Here is an 11,844-nt window from a genome sequence, read left to right on the forward strand (position 1 = left end):
GTTGCAATCTAGATTAATAATTAAGTCAGCTATTTGAATGATTTAAATCTAGAAAAATAATTAGAGAAAATTTCCTAAGAGAATTCTTTTATTTTGCGAGTAATTTGTGGGTTTTCTGAAATGGTCATGAAATAACACACACTGCATACAACATTCATGTATCATGATTGTTTGGAGCACACACTGACGTAAAGTGACCGGATTTCAGGACCTTAATGCTTTCAAAATTATGTTAAGCTTAGTGCACGTTTATCGGCGCTCTTACTTATATAGTTTTTGAAATCAAACAAAGGATACTCTCAATTAAATAATTCTTGGAAATTAGAAAATGTTGCTTATGTTGAATGGAAGGAGATTTAAATTAAGAGATTAATTTAACCTTCAAGCGCATTATAGGACCATTAATAAAATAATCATGTGAAGTCCCATCGAATAAGCATGATTGGATTTTATTAGATTGGACTTAAATATCTATGGGAGGAGATTTAAATTAAGAAATTAATTTAACCTCCAGGCGCATTGTGGGCCTATCAATAAAATAATCATGTGAGGCCCCAACGGATAAGCATGATTGGATTTTATTGGGCCTTAATAATTTCAAAATTTTAATAAAGTATCGTACGGCCCATCGTCGATAATACTAAGTTATTAAAGATAATTTTGAAATTAAACAATGAATTCGACTGGGCTTATGAAAATTCTCAAACAAAAATGTTGAATGGGTGAAGGTTTTAAAAATTAATTAATTTTAAAACCTGCGGGCTCCATTTGTGGGTTTATTAGTGAAATGGTTATCGCTGAAGCCCCATCGGATAAGGATAATCAGATTTCACTAGATTAAATCTTAATAATTTCAAAATTTTAGTAAAGTATTGTACGGCCCATCGTCGACAATGCTTAGACACTAAGGATAATTTTGAAATTAAACAATGGTTAATTACATTCAACTTTGGTAAAATTGTTAACCCTCCCATCGAGCTCTGGCAATGGCACTGAAGGCCCAAATAACAATTTTGGTTTTTACAAGTAACTTGCTCATCGTAAGCCTTGTAAAGATAAACTGAAGGATTGTTAACAATAAACAAGAGTAGTTATGAGAATCTACTCGCACTTCGTTTGTTTATTGCATTATTTGTTTGTAATTGTGTGCTTTATATGTTTTTCAGAAAATATCTTAGAAATGATTTTGAGTCGAAAATCTCTAGATGGTACCAACTATGAATAAGTGAAAAGCAAATTTTTTGATATTGTTCTAAAACATGGAAGCTAAAATTTGTTCTGACAATGCGAGGGCCATAGCAACCTGCAGAGGATGCGTCTTAGGAAACTAAGATGCATTTCTCAGATTAGGAAAGGGCAGATATGGTAGTTCGCTGCTATATTATTGTCAGTCTTTCCAAATACTTGCAGAAACAAGTGTACATGATTAAGAGTGGAGTAGAAATGCTTCAGACTCTTAATGACATGTTTGCTGCGTCTAGCAGCTCTGCTAGACAGAATGCAGTCGGTGCAGGTTTTGCTAAGAGTCTTGTTAAATCCAAAGGGAAATCCAAGGGTGGTAACAAGAACAAAATGACTTGGTTATCAGTTGTCAAACCAGTTGCTATGAAGAAGCCGCAAGGCAAGTTCTTCAAGTGCAGCTTGAAGGGATACTGAAAGAAAAATTGCCCATAGGTGATAAAAAGAACCAGACATGGGCATATCAAGGCCTGATCAGTGAATGAATTATTGATTCGTGAATCACTGATTATGTTTGTGACTCTTTGTAGTAGTTCAAACTTGGCATACCTGTCAGCAATGGACATAGATATTTTAAGCTTGAAAATGGAAACTTGTGTCTGCATTTGCAGTAGGACAAGTTATTTATACGACTATGGTTTTGAGTGACTGTTTATTTGTACAAGATTTCAAGAGGAATTCAATTTTTGTTTTGGTTAAAACATGGTTTGACAATGCAATTGATTCCTCAGTTACATTTCGAAGTTCATCTTCGTCTTGTTTTGTTCTGGTACATTGTTTAAATGGTCTTTATTACCTATGTCCTATACTCTCTTAAATTTGTTATGTTGAATGGAAAAGGATGATGAACAAGGATTTTCACCAAAGAAATAAAAGTTTCAAATGAAACATAACTTTGGCCTTTGTGATTGAGTCACATTATCTCAAGTAGGAAACATGTTTTAGTTAAAAGAGGGACTGAAAGTTCAATAATCTTTTAACTAACAGCTACATGTTAGTCCTATTTGGAAGGTAAAGTGGCCAAGCAATCCTACAAGGGCCAAGAAGGTTTGCGCAACTATTCAACTGGAACTGGTACATACTAAAGTATGTGGACCACTTAGCGTTCAGACCAGAAGAGGTGATGAGTACTTCATTATATGAATGTTTACTCTGGATTTGGACAGATGAACCAAGTGCGCCATAAGTCTAAAGCTTTTGGAAATTCCAAGAGGTTTAGTCTGAGGCAGAAAAGCATGTAGGTGTTCAAATCAAAAACACTTTGGTATGACTAAAGTGTTGGCTACCTGTCTGGTAGGTTCAGGTCTTACCTGATTTAAGAGGGGATAGTTTTTGTAACTGTCAACTCTAAGAACGCGTTAGTTGAATGAAGTTGCAGTATGCGAAAATCAAACATTTCTAGACTTGGTGAAGATCATGTTCAGTTATTCATCTTTGTCAATGTTGTTCAAGGGAGATGCCTAAGAGAAGGAAAGGTACCTTCTTAACTTGATTCCGTCAAAGTTTGTTGTAAAGACACCTAAGGAATTATGGAAAGGGTGCAAGCCCAGATCAAACCATATTCAGATTTAGGGTGCTACGGCACACGTCCTACAACAGCAGTCAAATAAGATGGAATCTTGTATGGAAGAGTGCATATCTTTTGGCTACCCTAAGAGAACTAGGGATGATTTCTTATTTAGTCTTAAGGAAAAGATAATCTAAGTGAGCACTCACATGATTTTCTTAAAGGAGGACTAGATAAGAAATTATAAGCTCTTAAGTTAGGTTATTCTTGATGAGATTTATCTCAGCTCAAGAATTTCCAGAATCTCTAGAAGCTTCATCCAATGTTCCCTTGATTGTTCAAGAGGGGATAGATATATCTCTAAGTGAACAAACAAGAGAACCATGATTGAAAATTCAACATGATAATATATAAGTGAAACTAGTAGAAATATTAGTATCACATGTAAAGGAACAATATCAAGGATAAGCGGATCCTCAAGAAATTGAAGATCCATCATTTGACCCACTCTTTGTTTTACCTATAAATACACAAGGTCTAGTGCAGTACATTCGTAGTGGGAGAGAACCTTATTAACTCTCAAGTTGTTTCTTGTTGAGTGACATTGATCCTACTAGTTACGATAATGCACTAGAAGATGTTGTTGATCAAGTGTTGCTCTGGCTATGAACAATGAGATGAAATACTTGTATTTCAACTCCGTTCGGTCCTAGTAAAGACACCAAGAGGGGTAAAACCCACAAGGTGCATGTGGACATAAAAGGCAAAGAGAGGATGAACAGAAAGGTGAAAACCTTCAAAGCTAGCTTGGAGGCATTTTTTGCCAGACGCCATGCTTGAGTTTATCCAGATTCTCTTAGTTGCTATAAGTCTCAATTATGAGATTTCATTTTGGGAGTTGGATGTCAGGATATCTACATACAACAACCAAAAGGGTTTATAGCAAATGAGTAGGAACACACGGTATGCAAGTTGGGAAAGTCTATTTCATAGACTTAAGCAAGCATCCAGGTCTTGAAACATCAGTTTTGATCAGGTTATCAAAATTTTGATTTTGAGAGAACCTTAATGAATGATGTGTATTTGTATGTAAAGGATACAACGGAAGACAATAGTTTTTCTGGTACTTTATGTAGATGATATGCTCCTTATTAGAAACAATGTGGAGGTAATATCAAGCATAAAGAGTTGGCTAAGTTAGTGTTTTGGTATGGAAGTACTGGGGAAGCCAATTATATTCTTGGTATAAAACTCTTATGAGGCTGGAAGAATAAGTTGTTGGCATCACCTCAGGCTACTTACATTGACAAAAATCTTGCCAAAATTCAACATGAGAATTCTAAGAGAAGAATTATAATTCTCAGATGTGGAATTCATCTTCCTAAGGAGAAACCAAATACTTCTAAGAAGGAAGAATGCATGAGCAAGATATCTTATGCTTTGGCAAAGGTAGACTCACGCATATCATGTTGGGCGTTAAACTAGACATCTGTCACGTAGTGGGAGTAGTGAGATAGTACCATTTTGAACCTAGAGGAATACTAGATTATTGTTAAGCATGTACTCAAGTATCTTTGGAGAACGAGAGATTATATGCTGGTATATTCTAGTGGGAGTCTTGAAAAGCTGAGTTTTCAAAAATTCAGTTATTTCAAGTGGATATTAACTCAAGAAAATCAACCTCGAGCTATGAGTTTTTCACTAAACTCAGATAGCATTAGAGGTGGATCTTGCAGACCCAGTTACTAAGAGTTTGCCTGAACTTGTGTTCGAGAGGCATGTTACTTCTTTGGATCTTAGGAGGATCCCAGACTTGCATTAAGCAAGTGAGAGTTATTGGTTTCATTGTGCTCTGGGAGTAAGACGATAAAACAATAAAATAATTTTCTGAATTTCATAAATAAGGTTTTATTTATTTATTTTGCGTACTATTTACAAACATAAAGGTCCGGATCAAACTGTGGAGTATATGATCATATGGATACGTTCATGGAGGACATGATCATAGGTTCTCACAATTGATGAATGGAGTCACAGCCGTTAAATAAAGTTGGGCACTTTATTCAGGTTGCAATATTTTATGAAATGATTTTGTCCGAATCATTGTAAAATATTGGTGTGAATTAACATTCACATTGAAAGGATCAAGGAGAGATTTGATTAAGGTTGTTTTTCTGTCATAAGGTATCAAATCTCCAGTTAACTATAGTTATGTGATTGCTCTTAATCCTGAGTTTATTATAAATAGGTAATCAAATAGTTTTCATTCTTTGATTTACCAACGGGTGAGGTTCGATCTATTGACGGCCAATAACTCGGTATTTTGGGAGTGAGATTATTTGATTATCGGTATTCATGAGATAAACAACATGGAATTTGTAGGATATGTCCCCTTGATATGTTTCGGTACTTGGATATTAATGACACTGGCCAGTGCATGTAATCCATTAGAGAAACTATCATAGTCAATGGAATAAATAATTGATTGGGTTACAGAAAACTTGTCAATCAATTATAGACATTCTACAAAGGGGCGATGCATATTCATGTTATAAGTGTTGTTAATCTTGGAGTTCAAGTTCGGGCTTTTAGTGGAGTAGCACCGAATTAGATAATCATTCGTTGATTATCAGGAGCCTTGATTAATAACAGATGGTAGATCCCCAAGCTAGCTTGAGACAAGGGATGAGGTATTTTTCGGATAGATGATGACTTATGGGTTACATGATCTTGGGTTTTACGACTCAAGTTTGTATCCAAAAGAGCAAGTGGGAGATTGTTGGGTTTGCTCTTTTACTAAAGCCCAAATGGGTTATTAGTATGAGAGGAGCCCAAGGAACCTAGAGCCCAATGAGCTAGGGTTTCTTGGAACCCATACAAATAGTACCTCTTAAGTCATCAGCCTCGAAGGTCTTTTTTGTGAGAAAGAGACAAGCTCAGAATCTAATCAGTGCCCACACACTTCCCCTTCCTCCTCGAGAGATAGTTTGGAAGATCTGCCACAGTCCAGCTTCAAGGAGGTTGTTCGTGCTGCGGCGCTGAGGTGAGCTGTTCGTGAAGAGGAATCCTACAAGGGAAGATTCTACACGAGACCTGCGCACCGAGAGGTAATTGTGAAACAAGGATGATTCGTTAAACATACCAATGTACTAGGTCCTAAACCGCTTCCGCATAAATCTAAGATTTCCTACAATTGCTCACAAAAAGCAGAATTGCGGATTAGAATGGAGGGAATGACAGGTGTCCCTGCAGTGATGGAGATTCGGAAACAATAATCTATGCATTGAGGACTATTCTAACGCTAGAGTGGTGTGGGATTGTCTCATTTCACCTCAACAAGCTTCAAGATTTTATTTCTTAGATATTGAACATTGGCTAACAGCTAACATTAGCGATGATTCCACTGCATCTGTTTCTGCTAATTGGTTATCCACGTTTCTGATTACATGCTGGAAGATTTGGTGTTGGAGGAACAAAGTGAATCATGGGGAAGAGGCCTCATCTCTTGCAATCAAGGTTGATTTAATCAAGAGGCTAGTACTGGATGTTGAAAGCGTTGTTGTATCATTGGGCTCTTCGCGAACGAATCATGCCATCAGCTATCTAAAAATTTCTTGGCTCTTCCCAGAAGAAGGTTTCGTGAAGGTGAATACTGATGGGGCTGCGCGTTGAAATCCTAGATGGGTAGCGTGTGAGGGTGTTATCCGAAATTCACAAGGCAAATGGCTTGGTGGTTTTGCCTACAAGTTGGGATTTTATTCTTTATATAAAGTTGAATTGTGAGAAATCTTGCGAGGCTTAAAGAAGGCTTGGAGTGATGGGTACAGAAGAATCATCCTGGAAAGTGATTCGCTTTTGGCGATCACTGGGCTCACCAAAGGTGGTGTAGCAGTCCGTGAGATGCAGCTGCTCTCTCCTATACGGACATGGTTGCAAAGAGATTGACATGTTCGTCTTCAATATACTCTCGGGGAAGGAAACATGTGTGCTGACTGGTTGGCCAACTTCATGCTAAAATCTCCTGAGCGGGTTGATTAGAGATTTTTTTATGACCCCCCAAGTGGTATTCAATTGTTGTATTTGGGTGTTCTTAAGTCAGTAGGTAGGGTTTGTGCTGTGTCTCTCCCCAGGTAGGGCTGATTGTTTGTTCGCTTTTCTTTTCTGGGGCTTGTAGCCCTTTTTGTTTACCAAGAAAATAAAATAAAAATTGTTTGTTAAGTAAATTGTTGAAATTTTGATGTAGGCCTAGTGGTATATGTTGAAGGTTATGAATTTGAGAGAGAATGGTTTAGATTTACTTGAAGTATTACACTAAGAGACATAAGATTTGAAATACTTAATAGTGTTACCTCTAAATTATGAAAACCTTAAAGATAATGTAAGCTATTGCACTTCAGCCTATATAAGACTAAATAATCATACTTTTGCGTATTGGACTTATATACAAACATATTATTAGACTATATTATTAATATATCCAAAAGTATATACTCGTAATAGTGATACTTTTGGCTTGGTAGGCAAAGACACGAGTTAGATGGGGTGGCTTTTGGTTAGTGGCAGCAAAATGTTGACTTGGATGTTAATTAATTGAATCTTAAGACATTTGTGTTTCCTGTTAAACGTTAATCTTTAATTTCATAAATCAACATTCATAAGTTTGGAACCAAAATAATAAATAAATATTTAGAGTTCCTACTTCCCAGTCATCCAGGTATACACCCACGTACTTGGAAAGCAAATGTGGGGAAGGAAAGCGTTAGCATAAATGGTTGTGGGGTTGGTGAGAATAAATTGACCATATGACCCTCACCAACCCACCCCTTGTTTTCCCAATTGACAATATATGCCACCAACTACAATGCGTAGAGAAGTGTTAATTAAGAAATTAGCTATTCGCAGTTTTCAGTTACACACCAAAAACTTCCTAACCCGACCTAAGCTTACAGACACATTCATTCACTGGAGTTTGTACATCACATAGTACAGATTTACAATCAAGTATTGAATTTATGGCCTTATCATGTGTGAAGCAAATGAAGTGAAAGTGAAGGTTGATGATGCATAGCACTTGCACGACCTTGTGAGTTGTGAGGGAAGCAAACTCCAAATCCAAATTAAAATTAAGTCTTTCCATGCTTTGATTGGTGTGGTCAGTGGTGTGCCATTTAGCTATACAATGAATCCATCTCATTTAACATAATAAATTCATACGACATTATCTTAACTATTAATAAATAAATTAACATTTATTCTTTACCCACTATTAATCTCACAACACATTCCCTGTTTATCTCATGTTGCATGAGATAATTATCTCATGCAATAAATACAAGACAGTGGGATCCATTATTTTTATTATTATTTTTAAACGAACCGCACTACTTTGTCTCTGTTGCACGTGAGATAATTATTTTCCAATAATAATTCACCTAAACCGCCAAAGCAAACAAAGAAGAAAAGGCTAGAATTGTACATTAACATTTGGCTGGGAACTCTTTTAAAAGGGAACATTTCACAGAAATTGAAATCGAACAAACACAGCCACTGAACTGCTTCTTTGTGGTTCGTTTCGTTGTTGTGTGGTAATTTTCGAATCGAGGCATACACACAGCATGGAGTCAGTGAGCGCGTGGGGTAACACGCCGTTGGCTACGGTGGACCCAGACATCCACGATCTCATAGAGAAGGAGAAGCGTCGCCAATGCCGTGGGATCGAGCTGATTGCGTCGGAGAACTTCACTTCCTTCGCCGTGATTGAAGCACTCGGCAGCGCCCTCACCAACAAGTACTCCGAGGGAATGCCCGGTAACCGCTACTACGGCGGCAACGAATTCATCGACCAGATCGAAAACCTCTGCCGCTCACGCGCCCTCCAGGCCTTCCACCTCGACGCAGCAAGCTGGGGCGTCAACGTTCAACCCTACTCCGGTTCTCCGGCGAATTTCGCCGCCTACACGGCGGTGCTCCAGCCCCACGACCGTATCATGGGGCTGGATCTTCCGTCCGGTGGGCACCTGACACACGGGTACTACACCTCCGGTGGGAAGAAGATCTCAGCGACTTCGATTTACTTCGAGAGTTTACCTTACAAGGTGAATTCGAGCACTGGTTTCATTGACTATGATAGGTTGGAGGAAAAGGCTTTGGATTTCAGGCCAAAGTTGATCATTTGTGGTGGCAGTGCTTACCCTAGGGATTGGGATTATGGCAGGTTCAGAGCGGTTGCTGATAAGTGTGGTGCCCTCTTGCTCTGTGATATGGCTCACATTAGTGGACTTGTTGCTGCTCAGGTATAATATCACAATTTCATATCAAATCTATCTGTTATCATTGTTTTGTTTATGGATTTGCTAGGATAAAGTAACAACCTTGCTCTTGATCTGTTTTTTTTTTTTTTTTTTTTTTTTTAGAGATATAACTATTCTTTTGTTTTAGAGTAAATAGCATTTGTGGTCCTAGCAAATTTCAGGATGCTTGCTTTAGTCCCTAGCAAATAAAAATGCTATTTGTGATCCTATTAAATTAAAAATGGACCCATTTAGTTGAAATCGTGGTTCTTCACAAATTCAAAAAAATTCATATTAGTCTCTCAAAAGGATTAAAATGGGTCCATTTTGAATTTCTTAGGGACCACGAATAGCCTTTTTATTTGATAGGGATTAAAGCGGACATAGTAAAATTTGATGAGGACCGAAAATGATATTTACTCTTTATTTTATGAATGTTAGTGTTTTAATTCATAATATGTATTTTTGGGTCTGATTGATGACTTGTTTATTTTTTGTGGAAACAGGAAGCTAATAATCCTTTTGAGTTCTGTGACATTGTGACAACAACAACCCACAAGAGCTTGAGGGGTCCTAGGGCAGGTATGATCTTCTACAGGAAGGGACCTAAACCACCCAAGAAGGGCCAGCCTGAGAATGCAGTTTATGATTTTGAGGACAAAATCAACTTTGCTGTCTTCCCTTCTCTTCAGGGTGGTCCTCACAATCACCAGATTGGTGCCCTTGCTGTCGCTTTGAAACAGGCCATGACACCTGGGTTCAAGGCATATGCCAAGCAAGTTAAGGCCAATGCAGCTGCACTTGGAAAGTACTTGATGAGCAAGGGATACAGTCTTGTTACTGGAGGAACTGAGAACCATCTTGTCTTGTGGGATCTCCGCCCTCTTGGCTTGACTGGTAAAGGACAAACTCATTACCTAACTAAGTAAAAAAGTAGCAAATATCATGGGTTTAAGTTGGAACCCTTTTGTTAATGCAATTTCGATACTCTTGCAGGCAATAAGGTGGAGAAACTTTGTGACCTCTGTAATATTACTGTGAACAAAAATGCTGTTTTTGGTGATAGCAGTGCCTTGGCCCCCGGAGGAGTACGGATTGGTAAGTTTCTCCTCTATGAACTTGATTTTGTTATTGTGAGTCTGATTCTTTCATATTCTGATAGATGGTACAGGCATTCTTAGAAACTTATGCTAGATTATTGTTGGAAGGAATTTCATAGAGGGTGTGTTTTTAATTTTTAATGCTTTACCAATGGCGTAGTAGTAGTTACTTCTAGCGGAGCCTGCAGGAGGTCTGATTAAGCATTTGGGAACATGACACATCATTCTTTTTACTGGAAAGTCAAAAGTGGAGGTCTTTGTTTATGCAATGTGATTGCCAAACAAATTATAAAAAATGAAGAAGTGTTAATGTGTTATTCAGCATGGTGGTCCTTGTTTATGCAATGTGATTGCCAAACCAATTATAAAAAATAAAGTGTTAATTAATGTGTTATTCACAGCATGTTTTTTTATGATGTATTACCAAAATTCATCATATTGCACGAGTACTTGACAGGAGTTTCTGTTAACAGGTGCCCCAGCCATGACTTCTAGGGGCTTGGTTGAAAAAGACTTTGAGCAGATTGGAGATTTCCTTCACCGTGCAGTGACCCTCACGCTGGAGATCCAGAAAGAGCATGGCAAACTTTTGAAGGATTTCAACAAGGGCTTGGTGAACAATAAGGCTATTGAAGATCTCAAAGCTGATGTTGAGAAGTTTTCAGCCTCATTCGATATGCCTGGTTTCCTAGTATCCGAGTTGAAGTACAAGGATTAGGTTGAGTAATGCAACTCTCTCTCCTCCCAAATGTCTTAATGTACTGGGCAAGATGGGGAAATGGAGAAACAGATAACGAGTTTTCTCTTTTTGGGTGTCAAATAGGCAAGCTTGATGGTTTTCCGATTCAATTTGAAGTTTGTCTTTGTTGTTATGATTTTGTATGCCTGATATAATATTTTCTCAATAACAAATGAAATATTACGTGTACTATTAGAGGCTGAAGTTTTAGCGTAGTCAATGATGGAGAAATAAAAAGCATACGAATGTTATGGGAAAGCTTTATTTGTTGTGGTTCTTTAAAAGTGCGCCTATAATTGGACTGATCTATTAAGATCTATTTGATACAATAAAGAATGAAAAATAACGAAAGGTATTTTTCTATTTTAATGTCAGTATTTTGATTTAATGGCCTCAGTTTTCGAAATGCATAAAAGATCATCGAGGCATTATATCTACCATCATTCTTTGCTACAAGTAAAAAGTAACTATCCAAGAAAAGGTCACGTAGAACTTTGATTAAGAGTATTTTTGTTTTGGATTTAAAGAAAAGCAATTTTATAATAGAAATTTTTATTAATTATTTTTCCAAACAGTTCATTGAAAACTTGACCAATTAGGTTTCATTAGTCCAATGTCTATATGGTGGATGACTTTTCCAAAGACCAATTTGAGAACTTTGTTAAGGGAGATAAGCTAATTATCACTTAAATCAACAGTTGTTGATTAAATTAATATTTTCAACTTCTCAGAATTTTTTTTTTAAATATTTTTATTTAAAAAAAACTTGTTTAATTGGGATAAACTATACTTACAACTATTTTTTTCTTATAACTTACAAATATTTTGTTATCATTAGATCAAAATAAAATCAACAACTCATTTAATATTATTTCGTAACCGTTAATTTAATTTGAATCCAACGATAATAATAATAATTGTAAGGGAGAAGTAATTATAAATATAACCTCTCTAATTATTATGAAAAAA

At 36.9% G+C, this 11,844-nt stretch overlaps 1 protein-coding gene across 1 annotated transcript; it reads left to right on the forward strand.

The window, feature by feature from the left end:
- Positions 1–8,291: 8,291 nt before the first annotated feature.
- LOC133312019 (serine hydroxymethyltransferase 4) lies at positions 8,292–11,129 on the forward strand. Its single transcript, XM_061513151.1, has 4 exons — positions 8,292–9,039; positions 9,543–9,933; positions 10,033–10,134; positions 10,610–11,129. The coding sequence occupies exons 1-4, from the start codon at positions 8,362–8,364 to the stop codon at positions 10,852–10,854; spliced, it is 1,416 nt and encodes a 471-aa protein (XP_061369135.1). The 5' UTR covers positions 8,292–8,361; the 3' UTR covers positions 10,855–11,129.
- The last annotated feature ends 715 nt before the right edge of the window (positions 11,130–11,844 follow it).

This window comes from Gastrolobium bilobum, unplaced genomic scaffold, assembly GCF_033153095.1.
Source record: "Gastrolobium bilobum isolate Gb01-03AN ecotype WA unplaced genomic scaffold, APGP_CSIRO_Gbil_v1 utg23192, whole genome shotgun sequence".
Classification (NCBI taxonomy): domain Eukaryota; kingdom Viridiplantae; phylum Streptophyta; class Magnoliopsida; order Fabales; family Fabaceae; genus Gastrolobium; species Gastrolobium bilobum.